General features: G+C 49.4%; 1 protein-coding gene across 1 annotated transcript in view; it reads right to left on the reverse strand.

Moving 5' to 3' along the window:
- Positions 1–24,256, reverse strand: part of RYR1 (ryanodine receptor 1) — a 121,202-nt gene that overhangs the window by 8,455 nt on the left and 88,491 nt on the right. The window contains exons 88-95 of the mRNA XM_089903499.1: positions 23,733–23,814; positions 21,438–21,625; positions 8,016–8,357; positions 4,677–5,492; positions 3,883–3,935; positions 3,125–3,278; positions 2,038–2,124; positions 628–879 (exon numbers count right to left, since the gene is read on the reverse strand). Of these exons, the coding sequence (XP_089759625.1) occupies positions 628–879; positions 2,038–2,124; positions 3,125–3,278; positions 3,883–3,935; positions 4,677–5,492; positions 8,016–8,357; positions 21,438–21,625; positions 23,733–23,814 (1,974 nt within the window). The remainder of the gene's footprint in view (positions 1–627; positions 880–2,037; positions 2,125–3,124; positions 3,279–3,882; positions 3,936–4,676; positions 5,493–8,015; positions 8,358–21,437; positions 21,626–23,732; positions 23,815–24,256) is intronic.

The following is a 24,256-nucleotide window of genomic DNA, read 5'->3' on the forward strand; positions in this document are numbered from 1 at the left end:
CAGGTGAAAGGAGGTGGAAGTGGGGCAGAGCATTCCAGGCAGAGGGGACAGTACTTGTAAAAGTTCTAAGCCAAAAGAGCTCTGTTCGTCCAATTGTAAAGTATCAAGATTTGCTGAACAGTCAGTTCTCATGGAACCCATACTGAAGTTTTCGTAATACACCTTACGGGGCATCACAAGCTTCAGGCATAGTTGATGTCAGAATCCACATCCCCCTGTTGGCACCCGTGTTATGTCTGAGGCCCACAGACCCTCAAAGATATTAATTCACCAACTGACCAACATGTAGAAAATAAATATTCCCGAATGACAAATTTTGCTTCTTGATCCAGAAATTAACATCGTCACAGGACCCATCTCCTCAGCTGCAACCTGTATCAGTTCCCAGTTTGAATATCACCCTTGCTAAAGACCCCAATCCTGTACTCAGTCCCCCAGCCTTACCCCAACCCTAGACGCCCCTCTGTCCTAATCACTGTGTTAGATGCCCCAGCCCCTGCCCCAGGTCCTCTCAGCCAGTGCCCCGGCACACATCCCCTCCAAACACACACACACACACACACACACACACGAGCGCGCGCGCGCACACACACATGCCCTAGCCCCAAGGCTGTGGTCATGACCCACCTTGAGACAGTTGTAGCCAATGATGCAGAGAAAGGCCACCAGCGTATGCAGAAGGCTCAAGCAACACAAGGCAGGTTCCATGTAGCCCGTGCTCTCCTCCAGGAAGTAGTACACCATGTTCTCATCCTCGTCGCTCTCTGCTTCCTCTCCAGCCCCCGAGCCCCAGCCAGAGCCTCCACCTGACCCTGCTCCTGACAGGTCCCCAGATGCTGAGCTCTCCATATCATCCTCCCCTGGTGGAGAGTCTGAGACCTAAAGGGGGACAGAGGTCAGACAGGGTGGGGACCCGGTGTCCTGGTACCTGGTCTGCCACACCCAAAACTGGGCCCTCGTCAGATACAGTCTCTGCAGGACTGTCCATCAAGATCAAGGGGTGGGCCCAGGACCCTAGCTAGCAAATCAGATTCTGTCTTGGGAATCTGACTATTGAACTGAGTGACAGGAGGACTGAAAACAGAGTTGATTCGTCTTGATAGTGGAGCCCTAAAGAGGCTACTTTTAACACTAATATTAACACTAATACTAAAATTAGTAGTAGCTGTCATTTATTTATACAGCACCTTTTTTTGTCAGGTACTATTCTGAGTGCTTTACATACATCAGTCCTCTTTTTTTTTTTTTTTTTTGGCTGGGCCTCGCACATCTTGCAGGATCTTAGTTCCCTGATCAGGGACTGAACCCGCGCCTTCAGCAGTGAAAGCGTGGAGTCCTAACCACTGGACCGCCAGGGAATTCCTCATGTTAATCCTCTTTTAATTCCCACAGCTCTAAGATGTAGGCTCTGTTATTATCCCATATTACAGATGAGGAAATTAAGGCACAGAAAGGTTAAGAACTTTGCCTAACATCATGCAGCCAGTGAGTGGTGGAGCCAGACTCTGATCCTACAGAAGCCATGCTCTGACCATTCTGCTAGACTGCCCCTCTGTCCTGTTATCTAGATCTCGCGCAAGACCCCGAGGGTCCCTTTGTCCTTTGGGAGGCCTGCTTCATAGCCCTCTCCTTCTCTTCCATGAGCTGCCCATTTCCTCCTCCCCACAAATTTCTCTTTAGCTTATGTGAGAACAAAGAGATGTAACCGAATCCGCGGGTGTTGCAGAGAGGGGAAGGCCTGCACCCAGGGGCACAGGGCTGGCCAGTGGCAGAGCTGAGCGTGGAACCCAGGACTGATTCCCTGCACTAACTCCCACAGGGCACTCAGGCATCTGTTCCAGATGGACCCAGACACACATACTCACCACCACAGGGGTCTTAAGCTCCAGGTGTTCAGCCTGAACCTTCCTGGGGACCCTGAGCCCAACACCTTGTCCCTGGTGAACTGCAAGGGCCCTGGGAACCCGTTAGGGGCTGAGCCTGCCGCCCCACAGCCCAGGTAAGTGCCTGATCCTCCCGGTCCCTCTTGATCAGCACCTTATAAAACAGCAGGATGAAGTTGATGGCAAATGCCAAGAAGAGGGCAAGGAATCGCAGAGTGTAAAAGTTCCGGGAGAGGTAGTTCTAAGATGAGGAGAGAAAGAAAAAGAGCTCACGGTCCACTTGCTTCCCGGGAGAATTTATCCCAACATTCACCCACAACCCAAGCACCGGGGTCCTTAATATCTGGTCCCACAATCTCCCATTTATTGAGTGCTTATTGTATACCAAGGCCTGGGCTAAGAGCTTTATATACGTGAAACTGTTTAATTCTCACCACAACCCTATGAAGTAGGTACTGCTGATATGCCCACTTTCTGGATGAGGAAATGGAGGCTCAGGGTGGTGAGCTGTCTTGTCCAAGGTTACGTAGCCAAGAAGTGGCAGACCTGGGCTTTGAAGCCAGGCGGTCCACTCCCAACCACTCTGCCATGCTGCTTCCCGGGTGAGGGCACCCTGTCTGCTTTATCCCAGGCAGAAGACATCTACTTCCACCTCTCCCTTCCTCTTTTTCTCTCCATCCCCCATGCTTTCCCCAAATCCTCACTAAACCACCCTCTGTCCAACATGTTTCCCTCAGCCCCTCATGTCAGGCTGGCCTGGAGAGGAGCTAGGACAGATGGAGCCGTGGACCCCGAACTCCCTTCTTCTGGGCCTGGATGAGGAGATGAATTCTCCCCCCACAGGAGGAGCTGGGGCTGGTGTGGCAGCTCCTTCCTGAAGGCTAAGAGCCAAGAAATAGGCCACGGTGGGAGGAACAGAGCCATGGCCTCAGTAGGATTTAGCTCTGGATAGAGGATGGGGGTGGGAAGCTGAGGCCAGTGGCCCCAGGTGCGCAAACGCGGGGAGGCTGGAATAAGGACTGTGAGCAGGGAGAGGCCGAGGAGCCAAGTGGGGACCACCTGAAAATGCTGCCCTGTGCCCAGGTCCTGCTCTGTCTGGGGACGTCTCTGCTGTCTGCCCATATAGACTTCCCCACAGAGATAAGCCTGGCCCAGGTGGGCTCAAGGACAGGGTTGGGGGAGACGTGGTGTGAATGTTTTCTGGGAGAGGAGGCTTCAGGGTGCCCTTGCTGGGTCCTCACCAAGAACTTCACCCTCTGTACTTCCAGTTCTCCCCAGAATTCCAGGTCCCCGCCTCCAGCCCCCTCCTTCTTTGGAGGGGGGGGAGGAGGAGCTGTCTTCTTGGGGGGTTCTGGTGGGGGTTCGGGGACTTCTTTCTTCTCCCCATTCTCAGCACTGCAGGGCAGGACACAGAAAGAGTGAGCATGTGCCTGGGAAATGCATTCATTCATTCATTCATTCAAAGCCATGAGCAGGGGCCCACCCCATGCCTGGTCCAGGTCTAGATGGTGCTGGGGACACCGTGGTGAGACAACTTCCAGCCCTGTCCCCATGGGGCTCCAGTCCAATGGGGGTACAGACCCGTCACCAGACAGTGGCAGCCTGGAGTGGTCGGGGGGGGGGGGGGACGAGGGTAGCTCAGGGGCTTATGGGAGCCCAGAGGAGACACCTCTTCAACTTAGGGGGCATGTCAAGGTCGGCTTCCCAGAGAAGGAGCCATGTGAGCCAAGATGGGAAGGAGGAGGAAGGCTGAGACGAAGCGCAGGAGAAGGTTTTACAGGCGGAGGGAACGGCTGGTAGAAAGGCTTGCAGGTTAAGAGAGGAGCGTTCATTTCTCTACTGCCTTTCACAGAGGCCCTCCTCTGGGCCTGGGCCTGGGATGGGTGATGCTGAGGTCCCAGAGTGAACAGGACATCCTCAGGCCCTGACCTCAGGAGGCTTCTAGTCCAGGAGGGAGGCAGTGATAGGGGCTGGGCCCCTTGGACCCAAGGCCACTCACTCGGCTTTCTCAGGCTCCGGCTCTGGAGGCACCTCCTCTTCCTCTCCATCCACCTGGCGGCAGGGCAAGTATCAGGGCTGAGCCTGCACCCCAAGCGCCTCTCAGACCTGCCTATTCCTCTCTGTGTCCCTTTCTGGCCGTTTCTCCTGGGCAATCTAAGTTTTACTCCCCCACCCCACCCCCCAGAAGAGGGATCATGATTCTCATTTTACAGAGGGGAAACTGAGGCTCAGAGAAGTGGAGTGCCTTGGCTAAAGCACTGTGCAGAGTCAGGCTGGCTCCAAGTGGAGCTCTTCTCCCCTCATGGCCTTCCATCACCTTGACAACCTTCCATGACCTTGACAACTGCACCCCCATGGCACTTATTGCACTGAGGGCCTGAGGATGCTTTAGGGGCCTCTGTCACGTGGACTACTTAATTCCCTACAACCGCCTGTATCTCTGAGGGTCTTTCCCAGTGTCTCTGACCCTATCTTGGGTCTTTTTAGTTCTTGGTCCTGCTTCTCCTCTAATTTGGTCTCTGGGTCTCTTGCTCTTTCTGTTTCCAGACACTTTTTCCTGTCTCTCCCAGAATCACTACCCTCTTCACCGGGAGACTTCCTCCAGGTCTCCATCTCTGCGTCCATCTCTCAGTGTGTCTCTCTTTGTCTCTGCGTATCTCTCAGGCCCTCTCTCCACCCTTTTCCTCTCTCTGTGCACCGCTCTCCAACCTCTATTTGTCTCTCTTTCCCTCTCTCACCCTGCCTCCTACCCCAATCTCTCCAAAACCCTGAAGCCCCAGCCCGCGCTCTCACCCCCAGCTTCCTCTTGATGATGGGGGAGCCCTCGGGCGTGGGCGGCTCCGCCGGCGTCGTGTCACCCATGTCCCCGAGGCCGCCGGCCCCTTCGGGCCGGAAGGGACCATCCTCGGCCACGGCCACAGTCCCGTCGGGGCCTCCTGGGCCGACCTCCTGCGCCGCCGCCTCCTCGTCGCCCGCGCCCTCCGCGGAGTCGCCCGCGCCTTCGCCCGCACCCTCGCCGTCCACGTCGCCTCCGGGCCCGGCCGGCTGCTCGCCGTGCACCTCGTCGCCCGTGGGGTCGGGCATGCCCGCCAGGAGCTCGGTCATCGTCACCTTCTTGGCGCCCTCCACCAGGCCGCCGCCGAAGAGCGAGCCCCAGAGCAGGCGCAGCGCGCCCGCCGCCACCCCCGCGGCCGCCGACCCCGCGCGCGCCAGCGCCCCCCAGAGCAGCGCGGCCACGGCCGTCGCGGCCTCGCGCGCCGTCAGCCGCCGCAGCCGCCGCACGCGCCGCCGCAGGCTGCGGTAGCTGAGGCCCCGCAGGGCCCGACCCGCCGCCGCCGCCGCCAGCCGCGCCGTCGCGCCCGCCGCCGCCGTCCCCGCCGCGCCCTCGGGCCCCACCGCGCCCTCCTCTGCGCCCTCGGCGCCCGCCTCCGCCGCGCCCGCGCCCTCGTCGTCGTCCTCCCCCGGCCCGCCCTCGGTCTCCGAGATCTGCGCGGCGATCTGCATCTCGAAGATGGTGTCCTCGCAGAAGCTCACGAAGAGCTCCATCTTCTCCGACTCGCCGCCCTCGTTCACCACGTCGAAGATGAACTGACGCTTCGACTCCTTCACCTGCAGCGCGGGGCGGAGGGGAAGTGATGGGGGCGCCGTCAGCGGGGACTTGGGACAACGGCGGTGGCAGCCACGCGTGTGCGCCGCTGTTCTAAGCATCGTCTTTTTCATTTTTGAAAGCGAACCTCTATGGCTCTCGCTGTAGGTGCACTTGTAAGAACCTCAGCAAGGCTAGGCCCTGTATCCAGCATTTTATGTATGGTATCTCATGAAATCCGCACAAACCATCCTAGAAGTAGGGGCCGATATCCCCATTTTACAGATGAGGAAATGGAAGCCCAGAAAGTCACGTGTCCGGGGTGATGCAGCTGAGAGGTGGCAGGTGTAGGATTCGAATTCCCAGCAAGCTGGTTCCAGGATCGATGTTCTTGGCTTCGACAGACGGAGCACAGTGGTTGAGGGCAAAGGTTCTGCAGCCAGCCTGCCTGGGTTCGAATGCTGATTCTGCCACTGAGTTAGACTTAACGCTCTGGGCTTCGGTTTCCCCTTATGCAAATCGGGGAATAATGGTGGGACCCGTGCATAGAAGGGCTGACGTGAGGACTAAATGCGTTAATAGCTGCTCAGTGATTAGACCAGCGCCGGGCACCTGCCGAACGCCATCCAGTGCTTGCTGTTGTGGTACTGCTGCATGAGCGCTAGGGGGCCACGCAGGCAGACATGGACTCCGGGCCGGTAGGAGAACGTGGGAATGGGAAGGAGCGAGCAGGAGGCAGTGGGTGTTTGGAGGAATAACACTAACAGAAAGAGTGTGCACGTGGGGTGCACGTGAGGGGCGGAGCTCCCGCAGGGCGTACTAGAGTGTGAAGGGCCAGTGGTGAACCAGGGCTTCCTGCAGATGCAGGGACGTGCAGACGTCCCGGGTGCAAGGACGATGCAACGGCTTTTACGCCAGATTGCAGAGGAGGATGGGTATACGGTGGTGCCCCGAGGGACACAGGTGAGTGTGCAAAACCTTGGGAGTTCCGGTGGAGTATGTGAAAGGGCCGATGTGCAAGAACCTTGTGAGAGGGCACCGGGACTAAGGGAGGAATCGGGTGTGAGCAGGGCGTGGCGGCATGCGAGGACATGGGGAGAATGTGACTGTGCCCGGCTCACTGCTCGGCGGACGTGGGCATACGGGGCAGGGGCATGCAAGGGCCTGGGTGAAACCGCGGGTGGGGAGTGTAAACGTGGGAGGGGTCTGCAATTCATATGGTCAGTGCATGTGCGGCAGGATGAGTGTGCAAGAGGACCCGGGAGTCAGTGTAAGAGGGCCCAGAACGTGAGGGCAGGGCTCAGGGTAGGGCACAAGCCCGGGCGTGCATGAGCCAGGTGTCACTGAGGAGGAGACTCAAGGGGCCCAGGTGTTGAGGAGATGATGGGAGTGCAAGTCTCATGAACTGTGAGTGTTAAGGTGGGAAGGGTGTGCAAGAGCAAGTGGGGGGAGTGTGCAGGTGCCTGGGGGCATCTGAGGAGTAAAAGGGAAGTGGGAGTGCAAGGGGCAGGTAAGGAGCACGCAGGCTTGGCGTGCACTGTGAGTGTGGGCAGGAGGGCCACCTGGACAGCAGGGGCAGGACCAGGGGCCGAGCGTGCGTGAGGGGCACATGGGAGGGTGAGAGAATGGGGGATGGGAACCACATGCAGGCTAAGTGTGTGAGGTGGGCTGGGGGTGTGCCAGGGCTACGTGAGCGTACTTTGGAGCAAGTGAGTGTGTAAGGGGCATTCAAACACTTGTAGGCTGGGCATATTCGGGGCACATCAAGTCAAGGAGTAGGCCTGGCCACCAAGGACACGCAGGGGCTCTTGTGGGTGGGTTGGTGAGGGCTGTCCAAGTGCTCATGAATGAGCATGGGTGTGCCAGGACATGTGTGGGTGAATGAGTGAGGGCGGGCAACCATATGGCATGCCAGGGCTGCAGGAATGCACACTGGCATCCTCAGGGTGAGTGTGCAAGAGAGGTGCACGCACACGTGGGCCCAGCATAAGTGGGAAGGGTATTGTGTGCTAGGAACTCAGAGGGCATTTGGGGGCACAAAATGCCAGTCATCAGGGCACCCTAGAGCCCCCACGGTGCGTGTGCAAAAGAGTGGGCATGGGCAGGCCAGGGCCGAGAGAGGGCATACCAGGGGCTGCTGGTAAGGTGAGCAAGGTGTGTGTAACCACGTGGGTTCAAGTACAAGAGTGTGGGTGTGGTCGCATCAGGATTATAAGAGCTCCCGGGGTGAGCGTGCAAGTGGCAGGCGTGGTGTGCGAGCAGCCACAGTGAGGGCCCACAGACGCTGCTGCATGTATAAGGGTATATGTCCATGCCGAGTCTGCACGAGGTGGGCATGGGAGAACCAGGGGTGCGCAAGGGCACAGTGGCACCCATACAACGTGTGCAGAAGGGTGGGCATGGGCTTGCACGAGCGAAGCAGGGGCACACCAGGGTCTGCAGAGCGGATGTGCGAAGTGTGCACAGCCCCATGTGTGGTCCAAGCATGCCAGGAGCATGCCCCGAAGCCCCGGGAGGCAAGCATGCGCGTGTGCGGGGCCACCGACCTGGGGCATCTCCCACTGGGCGCGGTTGGTCTCCGAGATCTCGAAGTAGATACGCTCGATGCGGCGGGAGGCGCCCATGATCTCGATGCGGCCCAGGTAGGGCCGGAAGTACTCGAGGATGCTCTCGGCCAGCTCGAGGAAGTTGCGCAGGCGCGGGTCGTGAGGCACGTGCTCCGACAGGTTGGTGAGCAGCACGGCCACGTTGAAGCCGATGTCGCGGGCTGGCTCCTGGAAGCGGTTGGCAAACTCCTCGCAGTCGATCATCTCGTTCTCATCCGCTTCGGAGCATGAAAGCAGGAATTGGATTTCTGGACCAGTGAACTGCTTCTGGCTGTCCATGGCCTGGAGGGTGAGCGGGGGAGGTCAGAGGGGTGGCCTAGGGAGCCCCAATGCCCTTCCCGAAAGAACTATGGACTTTTCATAAGGAGAGAAAAATCCAGAATCATATAACCAGCACCCAAGGCTGACGCCCAGCAGGTTGGTATGGGTGAGGCTGTACCAGCTATTAAAACACTGAATGTTACGGGACTTCCCTGGTGGCGCAGTGGTTAAGAATCTGCCTGCCAATGCAGGGGATACGGGTTCGAGCCCTGGTCCGGGAAGATTCCACATGCCACGGAGCAAATAAGCCCGTGTGCCACAACTACTGAGCCTGCGCTCTAGAGCCCGCGAGCCACAGCTACTGAGCCCCCGTGCCACAACTACTGAAGCCCGCGTGCCTACAGCCCGTACTCCCCAACAAGAGAAGCCACTGCGATGAGAAGCCCGCGCACTGCAACGAAAAGTAGCCCCCGCTCGCCGCAACTAGAGAGAGGCCGCGCACAGCAATGAAGACCCAATGCAGCCAAAAGTAAATAAATAAATTTATTTATTAAAAAAAATACTGCATGCTGCACTTCCACAAAGCTGAGCAACCATCCACTGTCAGATAAAGTCCATTTTCAGAGATGGTAAGATGTGAATTGATGAAACTCAGCACTTGTGTAGCAGCTGGTAAAGAGATGCTGCCCCAAGCTCCCTGCCTGCCATCCTGGTGAGTCCCCGCAGGCCTGCTCTCCACCCATCCTCCCCCCACATGATGACACCTGTGGTCTGTACCAGAGGCTTTCCTGACCCTCTGGCTGCAGCTGGGGCCTGTCCAGCTGAGGTCGGGGAGCAGCAGGAGAATGGACTTGTGGCACTTCTGTCCTCGGCTCCCTCCCTGTGCTGGCTGTATCTCTCCGCCAAAGGTCAGTTCTGCCGTCCTGTCCACACAGCTCCTTCTGTCTCTGAGTTCGATAATTACACTTTCCTCCAGGCCAGCCCCCTTACAGCTAGGGCCCTGACTGATACATGCCACCACCTCTGCCCCTTCCCCAAGGCCCTTTGGTCCTCCATCCTACCATTTCCAGCAACTAAATAACTGGCACCGGACACCATGGAGGCCTCCAAATTTCAACTGGGAATAAAGTCGTATGCCCATCACCCCAGAACATATTTTCAGCTACTATATATGTAAGAACTATAACATGACAGGTGTAATTGGAGCCCTCTGTGTACCTTTCTCTTGCTCCATTACCCCCACCCTCCCTCAAGGTATCCACCAAGGAGTTGGTGTATCCTTCCAAAGAACTATGTGTAACATGGATGGACCTAGTGGGTATTATGCTTAGTGAAATAAGTCAGACAAAGACAAATACTGTATGTTATCACTTATATGTGGAATCTAAAAAATAAAACGAATGAATGAATATAACAAAACAGAAACAGACTCACAGATATAGAGAACAAATTAGAACAAACCAGTGAGGAGAGGGCATGGGGGGAGGGGCAAGATAGGGATAGGAGATCAAGAGATACAAACTACTATGAATAAAATAAATAAGCTACAAGGACATATTGTACAGCACAGAGAATATAGCCAATCTATTTTTTTTTTCGTTACGCGGGCTTCTCACTGTTGTGGCCTCTCCCGTTGCGGAGCACAGACTCCGGACGCGCAGGCTCAGCGGCCATGGCTCACGGGCCCAGCCGCTCCGCGGCATGTGGGATCTTCCCGGACGGGGGCACGAACCCGTATCCCCTGCATCGGCAGGCGGACTCTCAACCACCGTGCCACCAGGGAAGCCCATAGCCAATATTTTATGATAACTTTAAATGGAGTATAATCTATAAAAATATTGAATCACTATGTTGTACACCTGAAACTAATATAATGTTGTAAATCAACTATACTTCAATAAAAAAAGATGTGTCAGTACTTCTACTACTTATATTCTGTCATTTTCTCACACAAAAAGTTTGGTATCCTCTGCATTATTTTGATTTAAAGAATATTATAATTATAATCATGTAATTTGAAACTTGCTTTTTTTTAACTCAGCTGTACGTTTTCAAGATCTATCCATGTTGATATATAGATCAAATGAATGCATTTTCACTGCTGTGTAGTATTCCTGTTTTATAAACACAACACTCTATCTATTCTCCTGATGACAGACATTTAGTTTATATCCAGTTTTTAACTTTACAGACACTTTCATTAAACGTTCTTGTACTGATCTGCAATGCACTCTTTGCAAGAGGTTCTCTGGGGCAGCCTTTCAAATGTTTTGACCACACCTATAGTAAGAATGCATTTTATAATGTGACTCAAAAAAAAAAAGTTTTCACAACACAATTCTGACTTTCGCTATGTAACACACTCTGCAATGTTCTATTCTATTTTATTTTTAAAGATGCTGGTCATGACTTAACTAAATTTCATGACCAACAGATGGGTTGCAACGTGGTTTGAGAAACACTGCTCTGGGGTATGAACAGAAGCGAAATTTTCTGGCTCTAAAAAATGCTTTGTAGCCAAGAACTTTGCAAAATGCTTTCTAAATGAGTAACATGCTTTGCAAATCATGAAGGGCTCTAGAAACCACAGAGCGTGGAGACATAATCACACAGGAACTCTTCACCTTCTACCGTCACGCCATCAACCTGACTCCTTCCCTTATGATACAGTGTGACACTGTCCCTCTTAAAATCTGACACCCCCCCAACCATGCTCCACATTGTGCATTTGCCTATCCCCTTCTTTTGAAATACCTTTTTCTCTGACTGTTGTCAGTTTCCTTGGCTGGAGTCTCCTTCTCTTCCAGACCTCTAAAGGTTGGAGGGGCTCCAGGCCTGGAATTTGCATGCTTTTCTTGAGATACACACTCGTCATGGAGATGTCATTGAGGCCTGATCCTCTGAAAGCCATCCCATGCCAATGATGGTAAAGTCTACGTCCCAGCCCTGACTGCTCCCCAGAATCCATACACTTAACAGTGGAAGCCTTATCTGACATCTCTTTGTGGAAATGGCCAAAACTGACCTCTTGATTTCAAAACCTCTCCTCCCACAGTCTTACCCATCTCCGGAATCGCATCACCACCCACCCAGGTGCTTAAGTTAAAATCTTTGAGTCATTCTTGATTCCTTTCTTTTATCTCACTACCCACACCTAAAATCCATCAGCAAATCTGTCAGCTCTACTTTCAAAAGATCTAGGACATACACACTTCTGCCCCCTCCATGGCCCCTACCCTGGTTTTGTCCCCCATTGGACCCTCACAGCAACCTTCTCCCTGGTCTCCCTTCTCCTCTTCTATCCCCACAGTCTCTTCCCCCCACCCACAGTTCGAGGGACCCTGTGAACATCTGAGTCAGGTCACATTCCTCCCCTGCTCAGAATCCTCCCTTAGCTCCATCTCATTCAGGTCAAAAGTCAGAGTCCTCCCTGCAGCCAACCAGTGTCAGCACATCTGCCCCCCTCACCACTCAGACTTAAAGTTTTCCTCTCCCCGCCCCCAACAGCCCTCTCCAGCCATACTGGCCTCCTTTGCATCCCTCTTATTCTCACTTTTCAGCCTTTACACTTGTTGTCCCTTGTCCTGGGGATGCCACAACCTCCCCTACCTTCACAGGGTAGCTTTCAGCTCTTGGCTTCAATGTCCTCTTCTAGAAAGACCTTCCCTGACCACCCAATTTACAGGGCTTACTCTACGCATGCTCTCTTGCACACCACCCTGCTCACTTCCTTCAGACCACAGATTATAACCTGAAATTATTTTGTTTCTTTACTTATATTCATCTGACAGCCACTGGGCTGTCAGTCTCTGTTTTGTTCACTGCTACACACAGTACGTGCTCAATGCATATTTGCGAAATGAATTAAGCATCTTGAAAACTGAAAAGACTTTTTAACTTTGTTATACTTTTTGAAAATTAAGAAGTCCTTAAAAAAAAAACCTAGCCTTGTTCTTTTAAACCATAAAAAAATTGAAAAGCATATTGTAAAATACAAAGATTTGTAAAGAGTCTGGGAATCATATGCTTTGGGTTTGGGAAACCATATGATGTTTGGTAAAGGTTAAACATTTAGAAATGAGAATATTGCCATTTTGCAACCTCTAATGAACTAATGTGTCTGGGCATTGAATATCGGTGGTTGCTGACATCACAAAAGGAGAGATGACGGGACAGGATGTGTCTCTTCATGGACGTATGAAGCACCACAAAGGAAGGTGTTGGTGAAAAATAAAAACAAAAACTCCAAACCTGAATCTGATTGAGCTTCTTGACCCAAGTCCCAGTTTACAGGAAATGCAGGGGACAGAGGAACACGTTAAATGACACCATAAAGTTGCATCAGCCAGATCAAAACTGTGGGAAACTCTACAACTAGGAGAGCACTAATGACAGCTACAAGCCACATGTGGCTACTGAGCCCTTGAATCACGGCTGGTGCAAAGTGAGGTGTGCTGACACTGTAAAATACATATGGATTTTAAAGACTCAGTATAGGACTTCTCTGGTGGCACAGTGCTTAAGAATCCACCTGCCAATTCAGGGGACGTGGGTTCAATTCCTGGTCCGGGAAGATCGCACATGCCGCAGAGCAACTAAGCCCGTACATCACAACTACTGAGCCTGCCCTCTAGAGCCTGCGAGCCACAACTACTGAAGCCCGCGCGCCTAGAGCCCGTGCTCTGCAACAAGAGAAGCCACCGCCTGCCGCAACTAGAGGAAGCCTGCATGCAACAACGAAGACCCAATACAGCCAATAAATAAATAAATAATGTTCCTTAAAAAAAAAAAAAAAAACTTAGTATAAAAAAAATTTTAATATCTGATAATTTTTACATTGACTATATGTTGAAATATTATTTTGGTAGAGTAGGTTAAATAAAACATTGTTAAAAATAATTTCACGTGTTTCTTTTTACTTCTTTTTTTTTTTTTTTTGCGGTACACAGGTCTGTCACTGTTGTGGCCTCTCCCGTTGCAGAGCACAGGCTCTGGACACGCAGGCTCAGCCGCTCTGCGGCATGTGGGATCTTCCCGGACGGGGACACGAACCCATGTCCCCTGCATCGGCAGGCGGACTCTCAACCACTGCGCCACCAGGGAAGCCCTCTTTTTACTTCTCTTTTTAAGTGTAGGTATTAGAAATTTCTTTTTTTTTTAAATATTTATTTACTTATTTTTGGCTGTGTTGGGTCTTAGTTACGGCACGCGGGATCTTTCCTTGCAGTGCACGGGCTCTTCGTTGCGGCGCATGGGCTTCTCTCTAGTGCTGCAAGAGCTCCAGAGCGCGTGGACTCAGTAGTTGCAGTGCGCGGGCTTAGTTGCCCCGTGGCACACGGGATCTTAGTTCCCCCGACCAGGGATCAAACCCGCGTCCCCTGCATTGGAAGGTGGATTCTTAACCACTGGACCACCAGGGAAGTCCCAGAAATTTCTTAATTATATGTGTTGCTCTCATTGTTTTTCTATCGGGCAGCGCTGCTGTACAGGACCAGCAACCCAGGTATCCATCAGATAAACTGCCAGGTAAGGGAAAAGTGACGGAGGGGCAGCAGTAGATAAAAGGAGGTTTAAAGAAACAGCAACCAGGGACTTCCCTGGCAGTGCAGTCGTTAAGAATCTGCCTGCCTATTCAGGGGACACAGGTTCGAACCCTGGTCTGGGAAGATCCCACATGTTGTGGAGCAACTAAGCCCATGTGCCACAACTACTGGAGCCTGCACACCGCAACAAAGAGTAGCCCCCGCTCTCCGCAACTGGAGAAAGCCCACGCGTAGCAACGAAGACCCAACACAGCCAAGAATAAATAAGTAGATAATTTTTTTTTTAAAAAAAAGGAGAATTTAAGAAATAGCAACCAATAGCACTGGGTGGCCTTGTTTGGATCCTGCTTCAAAGAAATTACAAAAAATTATATGTGATCTTTAGAAGATCTGGAAATGTGAACATTGGCCAGACATTTGATGATTTAATGAACTATGGATCTTTTTAATTTTGTCTTTATTGCTTTGTTTTTAGTTAGGAGTGATAATGACATTGTGGTTCGTTAAACAGAAGGAAAGCTTTTTAAGACCGTATATTGTATAGTTCCATTTATATGAAGTGTCCAAAACAGGCAAATCTATAGAGACAGAAAGTAGATTAGCTGCCAAGGGCCTGAGTGGGGGAAATGAAAGTGACCGCTAAAGGGTATGGGGTTTCTTTCTGGGGTGATTAAAATGTTCTAATTAGATTGTAGTGATGGTTGCACAATTCTGTGAATATATCAAAAAAACATTAAGTTGTACCTTTTAAATGGGTGAATTTTATAGCATATGAATTATATCTCAATAAAGATGTTTTTTAAAAGGAAGTCTTTTAATTTAGAGATAGGTACAAAAACATTTGCTAATAAAAAACAATAAAGGAAACCACAAAATAGTACTAACTAAGAATAAATTAATAGCCTGAAATGTGTCTTCACCCACCAGGAAGGGCTTTCCAAACTGTAGTAGATGTTTTGGAATCTGCAAAGTACTTATCATTGGAGACATGTTTTGCAAACTGTCAAGAACACTGTCAACCACGAAGAACTTGGGAAGCCCTAAAATAATTCCATATATTTTTCTTTTTTTAATAAATTTATTTATTCATTCATTTATTTAATTTTTGGCTGCATTGGGTCTTCGCTGCTGCACGTGGATTTTCTCTAGTTGCTGACAGCGGGGCCTACTCTTTGTTGCGGTGCGCGGGCTTCTCATTGCGGTGGCTTCTCCTGTTGCGGAGCACAGTCTCTAGGCGCGCGGGCTTCAGTAGTTGTGGCACACGGACTTAGTTACGCCGCGGCATGTGGGACATTCCCGGACCAGAGATCAAACCAGTGTCCCCTGCATTGTCAGACAGATTCTTAACCACTGCGCCACCAGGGAAGCCCTCTATATATTTTTCAGTGCAGATTTACATATGAACGGAAATGCAGAAATAAATGTCCAGAGGTATGAACATCTAGAGGATAACTGTGGCAGCCTTTGAAGAGGCGGGATGAGAGTAGGGTTGGGTATGGGGACCAAAGGTAACCTCAACCATAGCTATCAGTTCTGAATTTCTCTACAAAAGGACTGTATCCCTGTATTATCTATTCTGTTAAAAATTAATAAAATAATTTTCTACATAAAAATCAAGTCTTATGCATGGCCAACCCTCTCCCCCCAAAGCCAACCAACCAACCAACCAACCAACAAAACAAACCACCATAAGCAAAGTCAAAAGACAAATGCTGAACTAGAAAAAAGAAGTACACCTCATATCACTAACAAAGTTATAATCAGCCAAATACAGAACTCAAGAAGAAAAACACCAACATTCCAATAGAAAAGTAAGCCAAAGACATGGTCAGTTCACTGAACAAGTAATACAAAAGAAGTAACATGAAAAGATGCCTAATTGCACTCGTAACAGGAGAAATGTGAATTAAAACTTCACTCAATACCCTTTTTCACCTATCAGATTGGCAAAAATCCAAATATTTGACAATGTGGTCTGGTGGTGAGGCTGTGGGAAAACAGGCAGTCTCACATTTTGCTAATGAGAAGGAAAAGTGCAGGGCAAGATCCGTCCAAATGACAAATGAATTTACCCTTTAACCCAGCAATCCCACTTTTGGAAGTTTACCTTTAGATACAACTGCACGTACAAAGTGATGTACATACAAAGGTAATTGTTTTAGCCAGCATTGCTAGTGGCCCATATGGAGCCTTCCTCAACACTCTTACTGGAAATCAGCAGTACAAATGTACAATTATCTGTCCTACAAACGGCACCTTTGTACAGTGCACAACTTGCACAACTATCCATGGCCGCCCTAATGACAGCATGTGTTGTAATGGCAAAAGACTGGGAAAAAGTGAGTGTCCATCGACAGGGAATAATCAAATAAACCATAATATATACACAAACTGGAGTACTGGATACCTATAAAAAATAATCAGGACACTCCCTATATCTCTAGAATATATTGTTAAGTGATCTCTGGCTGGCTTATTTCACTTAGTGTAATGCCCTCCAGGTTCATCCATGTTGCTGCAAATGACAAGATTTCCAGCCTTAACCAAGGCTGAATGATATTTCACACACACACATACCACATCTTCTTCATCCATTCATCCACAGACAGATACTTAGGTTGTTTTCACACCTTGGCTATTGTGAGTAATGCTGCAATGAATGTGAGAGTGCAAACATCGCTTTGCAGTTATAGTTTCATTTCCTTTGCATAGATACCCAGAAATGGGATTCCTGGGTCCTACTGTAGTTCTGTTTTTAATTTCCTGAGGAACTTCCATTCTGTTTTCCACAGTGGTTGCACCAGTTTACATTCCCACCAACAATGGACAAAGATACCCTTTTCTCTACATCCTTGCCACACTTGTTATCTCCTGTTTTTTCGATAACACCCATCCTAACAGGTGTGAGGTGATATCTCACTGTGGTTTTGATTTGCACTTTCCTGATGATTAGTGATGTTGAGCACTTTTTCTTGTACCTGTTGGCCATTTGTATGTCTTCTTTGGAAAAATGTCTATTCAGGTCCTTTGCCCATTTTTAAATTGGGTTATTGGTTTTATTGCTTTTGAGCTATAATGACTTCTTTGTATATTTTGGATATTAACCCCGTATTAAATATGTCATTGGCAAATATTTTCTTCCATTCCGTAAGTTGCCTTTTTTTTTTTTTGCAGTACACGGGCCTCTCACTGTTGTGGCCTCTTCCATTGTGGAGCACAGGCTCCGGACGCGCAGGCTCAGCGGCCATGGCTCACGGGCCCAGCCGCTCCGCGGCATGTGGGATCTTCCTGGACCGGGGCATGAACCCGTGTCCCCTGCAACGGCAGGCGGACTTTCAACCACTGTGCCACCAGGGAAGCCCAGTTGTCTTTTTTTTTGTCGATGGTTTCCTTTGCTGAGTAGAGTCATTTTAAAATTATAAATGATGCGACTTTAGCTCCTGCATCGTCCTTTTTGGTTCTCTTGCAGTCCCTACTGAGACTCTCACCCTAACCTGCCCGTCTTGAGAGTCGAGCTGGGACTCCCCAGAGAGGGCCTGGCACCCAGGAGGTGCTCACTGACTGTTTATTAGGCTAGATTAGTGGATGAATCTGGGGGCAGTGTACTCTGGAACCAGACTGCCTGAGTTCTAATCCCAGCTTTGTTACCTATCAGTTGTGTGACCTTAAGCACAGCACTTTAACCTTCCTGTGCCTCAGTTTCCACTTCTGCAAAATGGGAATAAAAAATAGTCCTTACTGGGACTTCCCTGGTGGTCCAGTGGTTAAGAATCCACCAATGCAGGGGACACGGGTTTGAGCCCTGGTCCAGGAAGATCCCACATGTCGCAGAGCAACTAAGCCCGTGTGCCACAACTACTAAGCCTGCGCTCTAGAGCCCATGAGCCGCAACTACTGAAGCCCACATGCCTAGAGCCTGTGGTCCACAACAAGAGAAGCCACCACAGTGAGAAGCCCGCGCCCCGCAACAAAGAGTAGCCCCCGCTCACCGCAACTAAAGAAAGCCCGCACACAGCAACGAAGACACAACGCGGCCAAAAAAAAAAAGTCCTTACTACCTAAGGGTTACTGTAAATTAACATTCATTTACACACAGGACCTGGCAGAGCGAGAACATGATACATATTAGCTCTTCTTCCTGAAGGTGCAGGGCTCAGGGACAGTGATGTTTAAGAGGCTGCGAGGGCGACAAGAATAAAGACGCAGACCTACTAGAGAATGGACTTGAGGACACGGGGAGGGGGAAGGGTAAGCTAGGACGAACTGAGAGAGGGGCATGGACATATATACACTATCAAACGTAAAATAGATAGCTAGTGGGAAGCAGCCGCATAGCACAGGGAGATCAGCTCGGTGCTTTGTGACCACCGAGAGGGGTGGGATAGGGAGGGTGGGGGGGAGGGAGACGCAAGAGGGAGGAGATATGGGAACATATGTATATGTATAACTGATTCACTTTGTTATAAAGCAGAAACTACCACACCATTGTAAAGCAATTATACTCCAATAAAGATATTTAAAAAAAGAGGCTGCGAGAGATTGGCAGGGAAGGTGGGGGTCCCAGGAATCCGTGGCACAGACGCCCAGGGGAGCAAGGCATTGCCGAGGGGGAGGAAATGGCCGACTGTGGCAAACGCTGCCAAGATGACAAGTCAGAGGAAAGATTTAGGGTGAAGAGGTCACTGATGATCTTAGCTGGCGTAGTTTCAGGAGAGTGACAGGGACAGAAGCCCCGAATCAGGGAAGGAGTGGGAGGTGAGAAAGGAGTGAGTGAGGGCAGATAGCTCTTGGGAGGCGTGGCTGAGAAGCGGGGAGACAGAGAGGCAGGGAGGCTCTCAGAAGGCAACTGGGAGGCATGGGGCACTTTGTATTCAACTCAGGAGACCCTGGGTTTATTTAAATGCTGACGGACAACACTGATTGCAATCCCTAGAATAAAATAAGAAGTCATGAGTCTATACCCATACAAATGAACGAATGAATGAATGAACAAACAAACAAACAAACAAATAAATAAATGGAGGAGAAGGGAAAAACTCTTCCTTACAGTAAAATCGTACCTAATGTGTGGAGAAAAGGGAACCCTCTTACACCGTTGGTGGGAATGTAAATTGGTGCAGCCACTATGGAAAACAGTATGGAGGATCCTCAAAAAACTAAAAATAGAGTTGCCATATGATCCAGCAATCCCACTCCTGGGCATACACCCAGAGAAAGCTATATTTCAAAAAGATACATGCACCCCTATATTCATAGCAGCACTATTTACAATAGCCAGGACATGGAAACAACCTAAATGTTCATTGATAGATGAATGGATAAAGAAGATGTGGTCCAAATATACAGTGGAATATTACTCAGTCATAAAAAAGAATAAAATAATGACATTTGCAGCAACGTGGATGGACCTAGAGATGATCATACTAAGTGAAGTAAATCAGACAGAGAAAGACAAATACCACATGATAGCACTTATGTGTGCATCTAAAATATGACACAAATGAACACATCTGTGAAACAGAAACAGACTCACAGACATAGAGAACAGACTCGTGGTTGCCAAGGGAGAGGGGGAGGTGGGGGAGGGAAGGATTGGGAGTTTGGGATTAGCAGATCCAAACTATTACGTGTAGGATGGATAAACAACAAGGTCCTACTCTACAGCACAGGGAACTATATTCAATATCCTGCGGTGATCAACCATAATGGAAAAGAATGTGAAAAAGAATATATATATATACATATATACGTATAACCAAATCACTTTGCTATACTGTAGAAATGAACACATTTTATTGCAATATGGTAAGTCAACCATACTGCAATAAAATGAAAAAAGGTACCTAGTAAAGGTAAAGGGTACAGGGAAATTAGAAAACCACCATTTGTCGACTGCCATAGTAATAATCGTTGAGACAAGTATCACTGATAGATGCTAACCCTGAGAGGGCGCGCAGGTTATTTACATAGTCTCAAAGCACATCTTCACAAGATACCAAGGGGAACGATAGTGTCAGTACAGTGGAGACTCTGGTAAACACCACCTTCACCATGTGACCAAGCTAACACCAACTGTAACGGGAAGAAGCAACATCACATGCCTCCCGATACAACGCACTGAGAAAGACGTAGCCCTCCTCTGATACTCCTGCCAAAGGCGTATAACCTGAATCGAATCACAAGGAAAACTCAGACAGACCCACACTGAGGGCCATGCTATAAAACAACTGGCCTCTATTTTTCAAAACTATCAAGATCATAAGAGGCAAAGACAGATCAAGGAAGGGTTCCAGATTGAAGGGAGCTAAAGAGACAGGATGCCTAAATGCAATCCCTGATCCTGGACTGGATCCTTGACAAGGAAAAAAATTTCTTCAAGAGCAAAAACTGAATAAAGTCTGTAGATAGCAGGATTGTCTCAATGTTGATTTCCTGATTTGCATAATTATTTTGTGGTTATGTAAGGGAATGAACTTGTTCTCAGGAGATACACACTGAAGTATTTAGAGGTAAAGAGGAATTATGATAGAGCAAATGAGGTAAAAAGTTAATATTTGGGGGACTTCCCTGGTGGTCCAGTGGCTGAGACTCCGAGCTCCCAATGCAGGGGGCCCTGGTCAGGGAACTAGATCCCACACGCCGCAACTAAGACCACGCATGCCGCAATTAAAGATCCCATATGCTGCAACTAAAAGATCCCGCACACCGCAACAAAGATCCCCCTTGTGCTGCAACTAAGACCCAGCACAGCCAAACAAACAAACAAATAAATAAATAAATAAAAAGTTAACATTTGGGCAATCCGGGTGAAAAGGTATTCAGAAATTTTATGTACTGTTCCTGCAACTCCTCCATAAGACTGAAGTTATTTCAAAGGAAAAATTTAACAAAATGGTGATGGAAAAGATCTGGCAGTAATAATAACAGGTAATATCTCTTGTACTCTCCTGTGTTCCAGGCACTGCCCAGGCTCTGTTCACCCACTGCCTAACCTCAAAGCAGTCCTGTGAAACAGTTAATGTTATTATCTTAGCCCCATTTCACAGAGGAGCCTGAGGCTTAGAGCGGATGAGTGGCTTACCTGGGGTGAAAGGGTTGGCAGAGGCAGAGGAGTGGGCTCCTGGACAGAGCTGGTTCCTGCATTTCCCTCCTAACAGCCTCATTATTTAGACCTGCAGTGGTCATTAGTGACTGCCTCTCCCGTTAGTCTATAAGCCCCATGAAGGCAGGGCTGTGTCTGTCTCAATCATTGCTGTGTCCATGGTATCAGCACAGAGCCCAACACAGAGGAGAAACCCAATAGATGGTTATCAACTGAATAACTGATCTCTATTTATAATAATGATAATATTATGACTGTTAATAATGATAATAGAAATAAGGTTCTCATTTGTGTTGATGCATTTCGTCTTCAAAACAAGTCCAAGGATGATAATTTTATCCCCGTTTTACAGATAAGGAAACTGAGGCATCCAGAGAAGTCTCTTGCCTACAGCAGGCAGCCAGGAAGAGCATGACTGGTACTTGGCACCCCACCCATCCGCCTTCCAGTACTCACCTTCTGGAAGTCCTTCTTGGAGATGAGGCCACGGGGATCAGTGACGTAGTCCTGGAAGGCCTCAGAGCCCACAATGTCCTTGAGTTTCAGGAACATGTCGAAGAACTTGAGGATCATCTCCACGTTGGATGAGGATTCCACAAGCATGTCCACCATCTGCCGGGCAATCATGCCATTCACCACGTTCCCTGCAGGCAGCCCCAAGTCAGTGTGGCTCAACAGAGCCTCCTTTCTGGATACCCATTGGGCTCGCCTCCCTCTCCAGCTCAGGAGCCACCAGGATCCACTGTGCTGGTGGAAGCTTCCCTGGCCAGCTCCTGTACCTCCCCTCAGAGGGCAAGGGTCACTTTCTGATCTGCCTCAGCATCAGGTGTGAACCTGGCTGATTCTGTCTATGTCCTCCTCCCCCGATAGCTGGGGGAGTCATCAACAAAGATAACAATGGCATAAACTAATGGTGGGTCCAGATGCCATGCCAAGTGCTGCACTGACACGACCTCATCTTTGTAAGGAACGTGTGTCACTATTCATTTCTATAGATGAGGAAACAGACTCAGAGAAAGTCTCAAACTCAGGGTTACACAGCCAGTAAAGGGGGTGGGGAGGACTTGAACCCAGAGCTGCATGACCTCAGAGCTCACACCACCTAAGCCTTCCACTAGCCCACAGAGGCCAGGCAGGTCCACAGATGAGTGAGGTAGGCCAAAGACAAGACAACAGGGAGAGGTGGAGACTGTGGTAAACTGGGACCCCACACCCCACCTAAAGCAAACTGGCTTCACCTTTTTTTATTAACAGAATTTTATTTATATTTATATTTATTCATTTATTTTTTGGCTGTGCCACACAGCTTGCGGGATCTTAGTTCTGCCACCAGGGACTGAACCCGGGCCACAGCAGTGAAAACCCCAAATCCTAACCACTGGACTGCCAGGGAACTCCCCAAACTGGCTCCAGCTTCTTTTTGTACCTTTCAATTTTCATATAATTTCAAATTTACAGGTAGTTCACAAGAATAGTGCAAGGGAACCCTCATGTATTCCAGATTCATCAACTGTTTACATTTTGCCATGTTTGCTTTATAATACCTCTCCCTCTCTATTTTTTTTCACCGAACCATTAAGGACTAAGCTGTAGACATGAGGCCTTTTTACCCCTAAACATTTCCACATATATATTCTTAAAGACGAGGACATTCTCTTATATAATCATAGTGCAGTCATCAAAATCATATTGAACATTGATATGACAGTTATTTAATCCAGTTCAGCTGATTTTTCCCATGTGAGAATGTGGACGCATGGTCAAGGAATCTTTCAATTTTTCCAGAAAAATGTTTAAAGGGATTTTTGATTGTTAAATCTGATTTTTTAAAAAATTAATTGATTATTTTTGGCTGCTTTGGGTCTTTGTTGCTGTGGGCGGGCTTTCTCTAGTTGCGGTGAGCGGGGGCTACTCTTCCTTGCGGTGGCTTCTTCTGTTGCGGAGCACGGGCTCTAGGTGCACGGGCTCAGGAGTTGTGGCTCGCGGGCTCTAGAGCACAGGCTCAGCAGTTGTGGTGCACAGGCTCAGTTGCTCCGCGGCATGTGGGATCTTCCCGGACCAGGGCTCGAACCCGTGTCCCCTGCATTGGCAGGTGGATTCTTAACCACTGTGCCGCCAGGGAAGTCCCTTTACCTCTGATTTTTAAAAGCTGATGACTAGTTACCAAAATTTTAAAACATTGTAGGAGGATTATTCATTGCAACATGGTTTGTAATAGCAAAATATTTTTTAATTAAGAACCTTGAATGTCCATTGATGGGGCGTGGTTAAATGAAACACTGTATCCCCACGCAATTAGTACTATGCAGCCATATAAAAGAATGAGGATGCTGTTATGAACCTCTATAGGAAAAAGTCTTTGTCTACAAGTTAAATAATTTTATTAATTAGTAATAAATTATGGTTGTTTTAAGTCACTACGTTTTGGGTATATTTGTTAGGCAGCAAGAGCTAAATGACATATTCAGCAAATAAATATTCAGTGCATAAATTTTAAAAAGTGTCCAGGCCACCCACCTAATTAAGATTTCTCTGGCGATCTGATAAATTACTATATCTACAGTCAGGACCTGGCACATAATAAGTGCCCAATAAGTGTTTGCTGAGCTTCTTATAGCAACTTAAATGCAATGACCCTCACATGATATCAGATGGGGTTGAAGGTTAGGCTCTCCTGGGTCTCAGAGGGCCATTTTTAGGATCATCTGAACATTTGTACCCTCCCCTTGCCTCCACCCACTAGGAGTTTACCTTCTAGTAGTGACAGCAACATCACCACCATGTCCTTCTGTAGATCCAGCAGCTCCTTCAACAGCTCGATCTGGCTCGAGTCCTAGAGACCCCACATCCCAGCTTTGTGAGGGCTCTTCTCAGCAGAGACGCCTCCCCCACCTCCAGCTGCTTCCACCCACCCAGCAGGGCCTAAGACCCCTTTTCTTTCCCCCTCTTACCTCCGAGGGGACCCGAGTCCAGACATGTTCCTCGGAAGCAGGGGAAAAGGCAGAGAGACAAGACTGTGGGGTGGGATTGGCACTTTGGGGGAAGTGGGCCCAACAGGTGACGTGTAAGGACAAGGGCTGGCAGACAAGGAGGACTGGGAGGTGTATGGGGACCTGAGAGCAGATGCTTGGAGCCAAGAGAGACAGAGACGGACAGGGGCAAATACTGGGGACAGTGACACAGATCTGGGAAGAGATGAGAGTTCAGCACTGCACCTGGCCTATGGTGGGTGCTTGACACATGTTTGTTGAATGAATGTGTGATCGAAAAAGTGG

Source organism: Delphinapterus leucas, chromosome 20 (genome assembly GCF_059928025.1).
Source record: "Delphinapterus leucas isolate spDelLeu-1000000601 "Yukka" chromosome 20, BTC_Dleu_Yukka2, whole genome shotgun sequence".
Taxonomy (NCBI): domain Eukaryota; kingdom Metazoa; phylum Chordata; class Mammalia; order Artiodactyla; family Monodontidae; genus Delphinapterus; species Delphinapterus leucas.